The following is a 15,183-nucleotide window of genomic DNA, read 5'->3' as shown; positions in this document are numbered from 1 at the left end:
GAAACGATTTGGCATGGGCCCTCAGATCCTCAAAACGTTCTACAGCTGCACCACTGAGAGCATCTTGACTGGCTGTATCACAGCTTCATATGGCAACTGCTTTGCATCCAACTGCAAGGCACTACACAGGGTAGTGCGTACGGCCCAGTACATCACTGGGGCTGGGCGCTCTGCTATACAGGACCTCTATACCAGGCGGTGTCAGAGGAAGGCCCTAAAAATTATCAAAGACTCCAGTCACCCAAGAATGCTAAATAGTTAGTTCACAAGTTAACCAAATAGCTACCCGGACTATCTGCATTTCCCATTTTGGTACCAACTGACTCATCACATACGTTGCTGTCACATACGTTGCTGTCACATACGTTGCTGTCACATACGTTGCTGTCACATACGTTGCTGTCACATACGTTGCTGTCACATACGTTGCTGTCACATACGTTGCTGTCACATACGTTGCTGTTACATACGTTGCTGTTATCATTTATTATCTATCCCGTTGCCTTTATTCCTACCTATATGTACATATCCACCTCTTACCCCTGCACATCAACTAAGTACAGGTACCCATGTATATAACCAAGTTATCATTACTGAATGTGTATTTATTATTATTACGTGTTATTACTTTTCTATTATTTCTCTATTTTCTTTCTCTCTGTATTGTTGGGAAGGGTCCGTAAGTCAGCATTCACTGTTAGTCCACCTGTTGTTTACGAAGTATGTGACAAATAAAATTTGATTAGCGAGTGAGCGAGCGAGAGAGAAAAGAGAGCAGTGGAGGGAGAAAGAACATAAACAAGAATAAAGCCATAGAAGTACTGTACCTTGCTCCATGTTACCCATCATGTTAGGTGAGGTCATACTGAGGGGGGTTTTTCCCCCCTGCTGCTGGGGGAGTACTGGGCTGGGCATGAGGGGTTTGGGGGAGGATGCCCACCCTGGAGAAGGGTTGGGGAGGGACGGGGACCTCATATGTACTGGGGAGGCACCAGCAGACCCCATCAAAGAGTGAGGGGACTTCATTGGGGCCGAGTTGGCAGTGTTAGGGGGGCCGTTTGGTCCCGGAGGGCCGGAGAGCATACCAGCCAGCTGGGAGGGGGTTTGTGGGGACTTGAGGTTCCCAGAGGGAGAGCCCATCATGGGGGATTGCACCTGCCTCAAAGGAGGGGACTTGAGGGGATTGAGACTGGGCGAGCTGGCCCCTCCTGACTGGATGTTCAGCTCTGCAGGCTTACGTCCCCTCTGGCCCTGGGGTGTTCCGGCGGCGGGAGGGAGGTGGTTGAGGCGGCCGTTGCCCCCTGTAGGCGTGGTCCTGTGCTCCGGGCCACGGTAGGGCTGCTCTCCATGAGGCCCCCTCATAATTCCAGGACCCCCAGGGAAGGGCCGTCCGGGCCCCATGGGGAAGTCCCCTGGCTGGGGATGGTCAGGGAAGTGGGACCCCTGCATCTGCCTCCCCTGGGGCCCCATGTTGTCCATTGGAGGCCCTCTCATTCTCATTATCTCATCTGGGCTCATATTCATTGGCCCATCTCGTAGTTGGGGGTTCCCATGGGGGCCCATGCCAAACTCAGGGCCCATGTCCCGGCCCCCCATCACAGCCAGTCTGGAGGAGGGGCTCATGGGGCCCTCACCAGGCATCCTGGGAAACATCATCCCACCCCCGTTGCCCGGCTCCATGCTGCCTCTTTGGTGTCCCATCATCCTCTGCATCTCCATCATCATCTGTGGAGGAAGGCCCGGTCCCTTGTCGCCCCCCATGCCCTGGTGAAACATGGCCTCCTGGACTGACTGGGGATTGGGGAAGCGCTCTCCCCGCAACCCTGGACCTCCGAACATCCCCTCTGGCCCTCCTGGGAACCCTCGGCCATCCCCCATCCCCATTCTGGGGGGCATGTCTTCAGGCCAGCCCATCCCGGGCCTGGGGGGTCCCTCCATATCAGGGTTCATCATGCCCTGGGGGAACCCTGGCATCCTCTGCATGTGTGGCGGCATCCCTCTGGGGCCCATGGCAATGCGCTCCTGGTAGTGCTCTGATGGCCCTCCCGGCCCCCCTGGACCCCACACCTCTCCGGGGCCCATCTGGTAGGGCGGTGGGGGTCCTCTCATCATGCTGCGCGGCCCGTGGGGGTGCATCATCATGTCGGGAGGAAGTGGGCGGTGATGCATTTCCTGTTTCCTCTTCTTCTCCTCGTAGAACTCCTGCTGCAGCTTCAGCCAGGCCACCTGCTCCGGGGTCATGTGATCTCCGTCTCCACACCCCCCAGGACCTATCATGTGACCCAGCTCGTCTGGGAAGGGGGGCATGTCTCTGGGGTGTCCATGCGGGGGGCCGAATGGGGGTCCCTGGGGTCGGGGCCCTCCTGGCCCCACTGGTGGACCTAGGCTCTGGGACTGGGCCATCATGGCCTGGAGAGGGCCCTGCTCCGGCCTCCTGGGTCCCACATCAGGCATGCCGTCGTGGGGCTGTGGGGGTCCCCCATGGGGGCCGGGTGGCGGTGGGGCGTCGCGGTCGTCGGGGAAGAGCATGCGCTGGATGTCTCGGAGGGTCTGGAGGGAGCGCTGGCGGTGCTCAAGCTGTTCCTGGGACAGTCCCTCTGTGTTGGCCTCCATGTTGAGAAGCTCCTGGGCCAGTTGCTGCTGCTGCTGCTGCTGGGGTGTCAGACCAGGCTGACCCATTCCCATGGACCCCGGTCCTCCTCCTTCCCCAGGCTGAGGGGGGTTCACAGGGGGCATGCCCTGTTCGGACTGAGGCTGGCACCCAGGGGTCTGGTCACCTGGACCCATGGTATTACCAGGGATGTTCTTGGAGTCCATGCCTGCTGAGGAGGCCCCCTCCTGGGTGAGTGAACCAGGCTTAATCCCCTGGGGAGGGGGCTGGAGTGGAGTTTGATCAGTCATGCCAGGTTTAGACACTGTCTGGTGGTTCTGGTCTGAGGGGTGAGATGACTGCTGAGAGGGCTTGGAGTCACCTCGGAGGGGTCCTGTCTGATTGTTCTAAAATGAAGAAAGGAAAAAAGAGAGAGGGAATTAAAAACAAGGAGGCTTGAGTAAGTGAGGGTTTGTAAGTCTTTATCAAAGCTGACTGTATGCCAAGTGACCTGTGGTCATCACCTTTGTCATTGTGTGTATGTGTGTGTTTAACTATACTGGACGTGTTTAACTAAGTCCCCACAAGAATAGTAAACAAACCAAAATTTGACCAACTGGGGACATTTTGTTAGTCCCCACAAGGTCAAATGCTATTTCTAGGCGGTTTAGGGTTTAGGTTAGAATTAGTGTTAGGCTTAGAATTTGGGATAGGAGCTGGGTTAGGGTTAAGGTTAGGTTTAGGGTTAAGGTTAGGTTTTGGGAAAATATAATTTAAGGGGACTGAATTGTGTGTCCCCACTAGGTTAGTTATACAAGACTGTGTGTGTGTGTGTTCTTACCAGGGGTGGGAGGGGGGTCTTGTCCTTGCTGTTGGAGATGTTTTTCATGTGGAAGTTGATTATGTTTTCTGAGTGTCCTGTTAAAACAGCATCGGCTGCCCTGAGGATCAGAAACCAGACAGTCACACATCAGTCAGCGGTCTGTGTGTGTGTGTGTGTGTGTGTGTGTGTGTGTGTGTGTGTGTGTGTGTGTGTGTGTGTGTGCGTGCGCATGCGTGGTGTGTGTCCACGTGTGCCAGCAGAATGACGGCAGTGTTAGACAAGGGCATGAAGGGAATGCCAAGGTTGACAGACTAAACAAACAACTTTACACACATTTTCCAATTAACATCCACATCTTTCATCTCCTATTCCCTACAGAGGACAGTGTTAATCTGAGCTAACACACACACACACACTTTCAGGCAAGCACACTGAAAACAAAGCATAGCTGCAGGCTTTCACATGTTCGGAGGAGAGCAATATTTCTGGATTTGATGTCTCCTCTACTTTCTCAGAGAAATGTGCAGTATGATGTGCTTCTGCACACTGGTTATTATTCTCTGGCCCCTCCGTGTGTACAGTGTGTGTACACTGAGTGTTCAAAACATTAGGAATATCGGCTCTTTCCATGACACACTGACCAGGTGAAAGCTACGATCCCTTATTGATGTCACAATGCCTTATTAATTGTTGCGTTTATATTTTTGTACAGTATATATACAGCACCAGTCAAAAGTCTGGACACACCTACTCATTCAAGGGTTTTTCTTTATTTTTACTATTTTCTACATTGTAGAATAATAGTGAAGACATCAAGACTATGAAATAACACAAATAGAATCATGTAGTAAACAAAAGTGTTAAACAAATCCAAATATATTTTAGATTTGAGATTCTTCAAAGTAGCCACGCTTTGCCTTGTCTAGAGCATATCGGACTGTCCATCAGCCAATTTCTTGGGCAACAATACCTATTTGCCAATTGGCCTGGAGCCTTTTACTGCCTACACGGAGGAGCCCTGCCAATCCAACACGACTGGTCTGCCGACGTAACCATCCGAGGAGGCTAAAATAGACTCCTCCGTCGTGACGTCCCACTAAGGCCCTTCTGCTAGCCTGCTAGCCCCGGCCCGCTAGCTGTCTGAATCGCCATGGCTCCAGCTCGCCTAGCTACCCACTGGTCCCTATGATCACTCGGCTACACATGCCTCTCCCAAATGTCAATATGCCTTGTCCATTGCTGTTCTGGTTAGTGATTGTCTTATTTCACTATAGAGCCTCCAGCCCTGCGCAATATGCCTTACGTAGCTCTTTTGTTCCACCTCCCACACATGCGGTAACCTCACCTGGTTTAAATGTCTCTAGAGACAAAACCTCTCTCATCGTCACTCAATACCTAGGTTTACCTCCACTGTATTCACATCCTACCATACCCATGTCTGTACATTATGCCTTGAATAGAGGTCGACCGATTAATCGAATGGCCAATTAATTAGGGCCGATTTCAAGTTTTCATAACAATCGGAAATCGGTATTTTTGGACGCCGATTTGGCTGATTCTTTTTTTTTTTACACCTTTATTTAACTAGGCAAGTCAGTTAGGAACACATTATTGTTTTCAATGACGGCCTAGGAACGGTGGGTTAACTGCCTTGTTCAGGGGCAGAACGACAGATTTTTACCTTGTCAGCTCGGGGATTCAATCTGCAACCTTACAGTTAACTAGTCCAACGCTCTAACCACCTGCTTTACATTGCACTCCACGAGGAGCCTGCCTGTTACGCGACTGCAGTAAGAAGCCAAGGTAAGTTGCTAGCTAGCATTAAACTTATCAATCATAATCACTAGTTAACTACACATGGTTGAAGATATTACTAGTTTATCTAGCCTGTCCTGCGTTGCATATAATCGCTTAGGTACACGTTGCTCCAAACATAAACATCAATGCCTTTCTTAAAATCAATACACAAGTATATATTTTTAAACCTGCATATTTAGTTAATATTGCCTGCTAACATGACATTTATTTTAACTAGGGAAAATGTGTCACTTCTCTTGCAAACAGAGTCAGGGTATATGCAGCAGTTTGGGCCGCCTGGCTCGTTGCGAACTGTGAAGACTATTTCTTCCTAACAAAGGCATCCGACTTCGCCAAACGGGGGATGATTTAACAAAAGCGCATTTGCGAAAAAAGCACAATCGTTGCACGACTGTACCTAACCATAAACATCAATGCCTTTCTTAAAATCAATACACAGAAGTATACATTTCTAAACCTGCATATTTAGCTAAAAGAAATCCAGGTTAGCAGGCAATATTAACCAGGTGAAAATCTGTCACTTCTCTTGCGTTCATTGCACGCAGTCAGGGTATATGCAACAGTTTGGGCCACCTGGCTCGTTGCGAACTAATTTGCCAGAATTTTACGTAATTATGACATAACATTGAAGGTTGTGCAATGTAACAGGAATATTTAGACTCAGGGAATATTTAGACTTAGGGATGCCACCCGTTAGATAAAATACGGAAAGTTTCCGTATTTCATTGAAAGGAAAAACGTTTTGTTTTCGAGATGATAGTTTCCAGATTCGACCATATTAATGACCTAAGGCTCGTATTTCTGTGTGTTTATTATAATTAAGTCTATGATTTGATAGAGCAGTCTGACTGAGCAGTGGTAGGCAGCAGCAGGCTCGTAAGCATTCATTCAAACAGCATTTTCGTGCGTTTTGCCAGCAGCCCTTCGCTGTGCTTCAAGCATTGCGGTTAATGACTTCAAGCCTATCAACTCCCAAGATTAGGCTGGTGTAACCGATATGAAATGGCTAGCTAGTTAGCGGGTGCACGCTAATAGCGTTTCAAACGTCACTCGCTCTGAGACTTGGAGTAGTTGTTCCCCTTGCTCTACATGGGTAACGCTGCTTCGAGGGTAGCTGTTGTCGATGTGTTCCTGGTTCGAGCCCAGGTAGGAGCGAGGAGAGGGACGGAAGCTATACTGTTACACTGGCAATACTAAAGTGCCTTTAAGAACATCCAATAGTCAAAGGTATATGAAATACAAATCGTATAGAGAGAAATAGTCCTATAATTCCTATAATAACTACAACCTAAAACTTCTTACCTGGGAATATTGAAGACTCATGTTAAAAGGAACCACCAGCTTTCATATGTTCTCATGTTCTGAGCAAGGAACTTGCTTACATGGCACATATTGCACTTTTACTTTCTTCTCCAACACTTTGTTTTTGCATTATTTAAACCAAATTGAACATGTTTCATTATTTATTTGAGGCTAAATTGATTTTATTGATGTATTATATTAAGTTAAAATAAGTGTACATTCAGTATTGTTGTAATTGTCATTATTACAAATAAATAAAAAACAAATTGGCCGATTAATCGGTATCGGCTTTTTGGTCCTTCAATAATCGGTATCGGCGTTGAAAAATCATAATCGGTCAACCTCTAGCCTTGAATCTATTCTTCCACGCCCAGAAACCTGCTCCTTTTACTCTCTGTTCCGAACGCACTAGACGACTACTCCTACTCCACAGGCGCTCTCATTTGTTGACCGTAAAAGCCTTGGTTTGATGCATGTTAACATTAGAAGCCTCCTCCCTAAGTTTGTTTTACTCACTGCTTTAGCACACTCCGCCAACCCTGATGTCCTAGCCATGTTTGAACCCTGGCTTAGGAATGCCACCAAAAATCCATCCAACTATAACATTTTCAACATGATAGAACTACCAAAAGGGGTGGAGTTGCAATCTACTGCAGAGATAGCCTGCAGAGTTCTGTCATACTATCCAGGTCTGTGCCCAAACAATTCAAGCTTCTTCTTCTAAAAATCCACCTTTACAGAAACAAGTCTCTCACCGTTGCCGCTTGCTATAGACCACCTTGTGCCCCCAGCTGTGCCCTGGACACTAAATGTGAATTGATTGCCCCCCATCTATCTTCAGAGTTCGTACTGTTAGATGACCTAAACTGGGACATGCTTAACACCCCGGCCGTCCTACAATCTAAGCTAGATACCCTCAATCTCACACAAATTATCAATGAACCTACCAGGTACAACCCCAAATCCGTAAACATGGGCACCCTCATAGATATCATCCTGACCAACCTGCCCTCTAAATACACCTCTGCTGTCTTAAACCAGGATCTCAGCGATCACTGCCTCATTGCCTACGTCCGTAATGGGTCTGTGGTCAAACGACCACCCCTCATCACTGTCAAACGCTCCCTAAAACACTTCAGCGAGAATGCCTTTCTAATCGACCTGGCCCAGGTATCCTGGAAGGATACTGACCTCATTCCATCAGTAGAGGATGCCTGGTTTATTCTTTAAAAGTGCTTTCCTCACCATCTTAAATAAGCATGCCCCATTCAAAAAATTTGAAACCAGGAACAGATATAGCCCTTGGTTCACTCCAGACCTGACTGCCCTTGACCAGCACAAAAACATCCTGTGGCGGACTGTATTAGCATCGAAGAGCCCCCGCGATATGCAACTTTTCAGGGAAGTTAGCAACCAATACACACAGGCAGTTAGAAAAAGCTAGGCTTTGCTTTCCTAACAGAAATTTGCATCCTGTAGCACAAACTCAAAAAAGTTCTGGGACACTGTAAAGTCCATGGAGAATAAGAGCACCTCCTCCCAGCTGCTCACTGCACTGAGGCTAGGAAACACTGTCACCACCGATACATCCACGATAATTGGGAATTTCAATAAACATTTTTCTACGGCTGGCCATGCTTTCCACCTGGCTACCTCCGGTCAACAGCCCTGCACCCCCCACAGCAACTTGCCCAAGCCTCCCCTATTTCTCCTTCACCCAAATCCAGATAGCTGATATTCTGAAAGAGTCGCAAAATCTGGACCCCTACAAATCAGCTGGGCTAGACAATCTCTTTCTAAAATTATCCGCCGCAATTGTTGCAACCCCTATTACTAGCCTGTTCAACCTCTCGTATCGTCTGAGATCCCCAAAGAATGGAAAGCTGCCGCGGTCATCCTCCTCTTCAAAGGGGGAGACACTCTAGACCCAAACTGTTACAGACCTATATCTATCCTACCCTGCCTTTCTAAGGTCTTCGAAAGCCAAGTTAAACAGATCACCGAACATTTCGAATCCCAACGAACCTTCTCCGCTATGCAATCTGGTTTCTGAGCTGGTCATGGGTGCACCTCAGCCACGCTCAAGGTCCTAAACGATATCATAACCTCCATCAATAAGAGACAATACTGTGCAGCCGTATTCATCGACCTGGCCAAGGCTTTTGACTCTGTCAATCACCACATTCTTATCGGCAGACTAAACAGCCTTGGTTTCTCAAATGACTGCCTCGCCTGGTTCACCAACTACTTCTCAGACAGAGTTCAGTGTGTCAAAATCGGACGGATCAATTCTCGGGCCGACTCTTTTCTCTATACATCAATAATGTCGCTCTTGCTGCTGATTCTCTGATCCACCTCCACGCAGACGTCACCATTCTGTATACTTCTGGCCCTTCTTTGGACACAATGTTAACTAACCTCCAGACGAGCTTCAATGCCATACAACTCTCCTTCCATGGCCTCCAACTGCCCTAAAAAATATGTGCCCATTTTTAACTGCCTCCTACACCAACTCAGAAGCTAGAATATGCATATTATTGTTCAGGTTTGGATAGAAAACACCCTAAAGTTTCTAAAAATGTTTGAATGGTGTCTTTGAGTATAACAGAACTCCTATGGCAGGCAAAAATCTGAGAAGGTTTCATGCAGGAAGTGGCCTGTCTGACAAGGAGTCGTTCTTCTTGCCTCTGTTTATTGAAGAGTAAGGATCTTAGCTGTAACGTGACAATTCCTAGGGCTCCAATAGGCTCTCAGAACCCGGGAAAAACCTGAACGATGACGAGGCAGCCTCAGGCTGAAACACATTATCTCCTTTTCCAAGTGTCCCATTAGGTGACAATGGAATGAGGCGCGTGCGTGATTCGACCCCGTGGAGTATTTTCATTCGGCTGTTTAGCTTATTGCAGATTCCCGGCCAGAATATTATCGCTTTTCTACGAGATAAATGGCATAAAAATTGATTTTAAACAGCGGTTGACATGCTTCGAAGTACGGTAATGGAATATTTAGAATTTTTTTGTCACGTTCTGCGCCATGCTCGTGACCGTGATTTACCATTGGGATAGTGTCTAGAACGCACGAACAAAACGTCGCTGATGGAACATAACGATGGATTATTTGGGACCAAACCTACATTTGTTATTGAAGTAGAAGTCCTGGGAGTGCATTCTGACGAAGAACAGGAAAGGTAAGACCATTTTTCTTATAGGAAATATGATTTTGGTGAAGGCTAATCTTGCCGGGTGTCTAAATAGCTAGCCCGTGATGGCTGGGCTATGTACTTAGAATATTGCAAAATGTGCTTAATCCGAAAAGCTATTTTAAAAATCGGACATATCGAGTGCATAGAGGAGTAATGTATCTATAATTCTTAAAATAATTGTTATGCTTTTTGTGAACGTTTATCGTGAGTAATTTAGCAAATTGTTAGTAAATTCCCCGGACGTTTGCGGGGGGTATGCTTTTTCTGAACGTCACATGCTAATGTAAAAAGCTGGTTTTTGATATAAATATGAACTTGATTGAACAGACATGCATGTATTGTATAACATAATGTCCTAGGTGTGTCATCTGATGAAGATCATAAAAGGTTAGTGCTGCATTTAGCTGTGGTTTGGGTTTTTGTGACATTATATGCTAGCTTGAAAAATGGGTGTCTGATTATTTCTGGCTGGGCACTCTCCTGACATAATCTAATGTTTTGCTTTCGTTGTAAAGCCTTTTTGAAATCGGACAGTGTGGTTAGATTAACGAGAGTCTTGTCTTTAAATAGCTGTAAAATAGTCATATGTTTGAGAAATTGAAGTAATAGTATTTCAAACGTTTCAAAAATCGCGCCACTGGATTCAAGTGGCTGTTACGTAGGTGGGACGAATTCGTCCCACCTGCGCCAGAGAGGTTAAGTTGATCGTGCACAGTGAGGTATGTGGCTCTAAATGTTCTCGGGCTGAGAAACACCCTCGTACATTTGCAATGACTTCAATTTATTTTGACCATCGTGAAAATGACAACATTTAGAAAAGTCCCAGAGTCACAAGTCTAAGTGCATTGAAACCACCTTGGCCCATAGAGACAGACCCTAACGTTTCTGTCCAATACCTCTTCCATGTACCCCACAGCAACGCCCGGAAAAAGTGCATTTTCAGCACTAATTAAGGTCGCTGCTCAGGCTCCGAATGAGCTATCAAGCCAAAACTCGGGATTCGGGGTGGGCTCAGATAGGCCTAAACATAATGTCGGAACTGGACCTGCAGCTAGAACGTACCTACGTGTTTTAAGTTTGTATTATGGTTTAACCTCTTACATCTAGATGTTCCGCTAGCGGAACACCGCTCCAATATCCAATGATAGGGCGTGGCGCGAATTACAAACTCCTCAAAAATCCCAAAACTTCAATTTTGCGCCAGAGAGGTTAAAATGCAAGTAAAACTAAATGCATGCTCTTCAACCGATCGCTGCCCGTACCTGCCCGCCCGTCCAGCATCACTACTCTGGACGGTTCTGACTTAGAATATATGGACAACTACAAATACCTAGCTGTCTGTTTAGACTGTAAACTCTCCTTCCAGACTCACATTAAGCATCTCCAATCCAAAATTAAATCTAGAATCGGTTTCCTATTTCGCAACAGTGAAGTATCCTTCACTCATGCTGCCAAACATACCCTCGTAAAACTGACTATCCTACCGATCCTTGACTTCGGCAATGTCATTTACAAAATAGCCTCCAACACTCTACTCAGCAAATTGAATGCAGTCTATCACAGTGCCATCCGTTTTGTCACCTAAGCCCCATATACTACCCACCACTGCGACCTGTATGATCTCGTTGGCTGGCCCTCGCTTCATACTCGTCGCCAAATCCACTGGCTCCAGGTCATATAGAAGTCTTTGCTAGGTATACCCCGCCTTAACTCAGCTCACTGGTCACCATAGCAGCACACACCCGTAGCGCCACGTGCTCCAGCAGGCATATTTCACTGGTCACCCCCAAAGCCAATTCTTCCTTTGGCCGCCTTTTTCCTTCCAGTTCTCTGCTGCCAATGACTAGAACAAATTGCAAAAATCACTGAAGCTGGAGGCTCATATCTCCCTCACAAACTTTAAGCATCAGCTGTCAGAGCAGCTCACAGATCATTGCACCTGTACATAGCCCATCTGTAAATAGCCCATCCAACTACCTCATCCCCATATTGTTTTTTTCTCCTTTGCACCCCAGTACCTCTACTTGCACATTCATCTTCTGCACATCTATCACTCCAGTGTTTAATTGCTAAATTGTAATTTCGCCACTATGGCCTATTTATTGCCTTACCTCCCTAATTTTACCTAATTTGCACACACTGTATATACATTTTTTTGTATTGTGTTATTGACTGTACGTTTGTTTATTCCATGTGTAACTCTGTGTTGTTGTTTGTGTCGCACTGCTTTGCTTTATCTTGGCCAGGTCGCAGTTGTAAATGAGAACTTGTTCTCAACTGGCCTACCTGGTTAAATAAAAGGTGAAATATATATATTTTTTTAAATGACAGTTTTGCACACTCTTGGCATTCTCTCAACCAGCATCATGAGGTAGTCACCTGGAATGCATTTCAATTAATAGGTGTGCCTTGTTAAAAGTTAATTTGTGGAATTTCTTTCCTTAATGCGATGGAGCCAATCAGTTGTGTTGTGACAAGGTAGAGGTGGTATACAGAAGACAGCCCTATTTGGCAAGAACAGCTCAAATAAGCAAAGAGAAATGACAGTCCATCATTACTTTAAGACATGAAGGTCAGTCAATACGGAACATTTCAAGAACTTTCTTCAAGTGCAGTCGCAAAAACCATCAAGCACAACGATGAAAATGTCTCATGAGGTCTGCCACAGGAAAGAAAGACCTAGAGTTACCTCTGCTGCAGAGGATAAGTTCATTAGAGTTACCAGCCTCAGAAATTGCAGCCCAAATAAATACTTCACAGAGTTCAAGTAACAGACACATCTCAACATCAACTGTTCAGAGGAGACTGTGTGAATCAGGCCTTCATGGCCAAATTGCTGCAAAGAAACCACTACTAAAGGACACCAATAACAAGAAGAGACTTGCTTGGGCCAAGAAACACAAACAATGGACATTAGACCGGTGGAAATCTGTCCCTTGGTCTGATGAGTACAGATTTTTAGTTCCAACCGCAGTTTCTTTGTGAGACATAGAGTAAGTGAACGGATGATCTGCGCATGTGTGGTTCCTACCGTGAAGCATGGAGGAGGTGTGATAGTGTCACCAGCAAAGCACAGTCACACTCACAAAATACACCGAATAAAGCCCATTGAGTGGAGAACATTTAGCAAAAAGTTAAATCTATGCACGCCTAAATATCTTATATTGAGTGATAATTAAACTTGTTTTTTCGTACCAAGCTAAATGACCTACTGTCAATGGCAGATAATTTTGCTTATTTTAATCTAAAAAGGCTCAATTCAAGTAATTTATCTTATTTCAAGATATTTTACCTTCATATGACGATTAATACGGCGATTAAGATCAAATATCTTGAAAAATATATTTTTGCAGTGTAATTTACATTCATTCGCTGTGATCGGCCTTACTTGTTGGCCATCTCTGTAGTGAAGACATAAACCACTTTAGACCCAGCCTTCTGACCACCCGCCGACTCCGACGCTGCGCCCTGGCCTCCTAGTGGATTGTGGGAGGGCGTGGAAGAGCGGCTGAGTCCGGCGTTGGAGGGAGGATGGGAGTTGGAGTCCTGGGGCTTCACGTCACTGGAGTTACAGTCTGGGGAGGCACAGAGAGGATCATTGGTACTGTAGTTTTCAGTAGCAGGTGGAAATGGGGATGACCGACAGACACACAAACACATACACAAAGTCACACACACACACACACACTTACTGAAGAATCCTTTGTCGTCCTCATCACTCTCTCCTCCAGAGCACCAGTCAGCTCCACTGTAGGGCTGCCTCCTCTCAGCCACACACATCCTCTTCACCCTGTTACTGTCTGTATACACACACACACAGTCAGTGTGTGTCTAGCTGTGTTTACATGTGTGTGCGTTTCTACAGACCAGAGTTAGAGCTGGGCTCTCAATGTCAATAGCACACACAAACACACTTTCCCCTCTCCCCTCCCTTCTCTAAGTGCAGTCCTGTGCACCAGACTCCCAGGAGAAGAGGAGAGACCGACACAGCAGTGGATCAAGGGCAGAGTGCGTGACCATAATGACACGCTTTCAGGGGCCTGCTGCTGTTTCCACAGCCACAACACATGTTCACACAGAATGTATACGTAACATGCCCACTAACATCAACAGCTATTGTGTCAGAGAGACAGAAATATATAAGCACTTTAGCTTCATGGAAATGCAAGTTTAGAAAGTAGGATGTCATCAGTAAATAGTACACTACTTCATACCACTACATATACCGGTACTCAACTTGACATATTTGAGCTGAATACTATTTGGAGTGCAGTGTAATAGTCACCCTTGTCGTCGCTGGTGGGCGTGACTGTGTCTGGCTGCTGCTCGTTGTAGGACTCCACCGAGGTGCTCCTCTCTCTTTTTACCTTCACCTTTGACCCCTGTCCCCCAGAGGTCAGGCCCTGGCCGTTTTTCAGCCCCCCCATTCCCCCTGGACCCGTCCCCAAAACACCCCCCTGCTGGGAGCCCTTAGCACCCACTGTCTTTAGGTCGCAGGGCGAAGCCTGAAGTTGGCTGCCGCCGCTTCCTGGTTTGCTCTGATTGGGCAGTTTGGAGTCCATTTGGGCGGCACCACCAGAGGGAGACATGACGGGAGGGGAGCGTACCATGACTTCTGGCTTGGGTTTAGGACTGAGAGAGGGAGAGATGAGGAGGAGGGAGAGAGAGAAGTGCTTATCAACTGTACATAAATAAACTGAAGCAAAATGTACTTCATGCACTCTTTCGTAGTGACAGACGGTGAAAGAAAATGTCAGCATAATTTTTATTTAACCTTTATTTATCCAGGTAGTCTCATTGATATAAAAATCTATTGACCTGGTCATGGTTAGGCAAGAGGGAAGACAACTTTACTTAGACTGATGAGGAAGAATTACTGGAGACATGGGTTATGACATTCCAGGAGAATCAAGTGCATATCTCACACTCTGTGTGTACGTGTTTGAATGCCGCAACAGGTATGGCTCCCCAAGTAGTACACTCAGGGAGAATCTCAATTGCATACTCCTCACGTCCCTTCTCCTGTCTCTAGTCAGACTGCAATCACTCACATCCCTTCTCCTGTCTCTAGTCAGACTGCAATCACTCCTCTAGTCCCTTCTCCTGTCTCTAGTCAGACTGCAATCACTCCTCACGTCCCTTCTCCTGTCTCTAGTCAGACTGCAATCACTCCTCACATCCCTTCTCCTGTCTCTAGTCAGACTGCAATCACTCCTCACATCCCTTCTCCTGTCTCTAGTCAGACTGCAATCACTCACATCCCTTCTCCTGTCTCTAGTCAGACTGCAATCACTCACATCCCTTCTCCTGTCTCTAGTCAGACTGCAATCACTCCTCACATCCCTTCTTCTGTCTCTAGTCAGACTGCAATCACTCCTCACATCCCTTCTCCTGTCTCTAGTCAGACTGCAATCACTCCTCACATCCCTTCTTCTGTCTCTAGTCAGA

At 46.6% G+C, this 15,183-nt stretch overlaps 1 protein-coding gene across 4 annotated transcripts in view; it reads right to left on the bottom strand.

Moving 5' to 3' along the window:
- The window catches only part of LOC115155806 (B-cell CLL/lymphoma 9 protein), a 41,519-nt gene that overhangs the window by 3,210 nt on the left and 23,126 nt on the right, over window positions 1-15,183 (bottom strand). For all 4 annotated transcript variants that reach the window (XR_003868135.1, XM_029702768.1, XM_029702767.1 and 1 more), the window contains 5 exons: window positions 14,021-14,367; window positions 13,428-13,535; window positions 13,124-13,310; window positions 3,432-3,531; window positions 828-2,997 (listed from right to left, as the gene is read on the bottom strand). Coding sequence is in view for 3 of the 4 variants with exons in the window: in XM_029702768.1 (XP_029558628.1) it covers window positions 828-2,997; window positions 3,432-3,531; window positions 13,124-13,310; window positions 13,428-13,535; window positions 14,021-14,367 (2,912 nt within the window). In the remaining variant the exon portion in view is untranslated. The remainder of the gene's footprint in view (window positions 1-827; window positions 2,998-3,431; window positions 3,532-13,123; window positions 13,311-13,427; window positions 13,536-14,020; window positions 14,368-15,183) is intronic.

Source organism: Salmo trutta, chromosome 20, assembly GCF_901001165.1.
Source record: "Salmo trutta chromosome 20, fSalTru1.1, whole genome shotgun sequence".
Taxonomy (NCBI): domain Eukaryota; kingdom Metazoa; phylum Chordata; class Actinopteri; order Salmoniformes; family Salmonidae; genus Salmo; species Salmo trutta.
The sequence above is the reverse complement of the archived record's forward strand: the minus strand, read 5'-3'. Positions and strand labels throughout refer to the sequence as shown.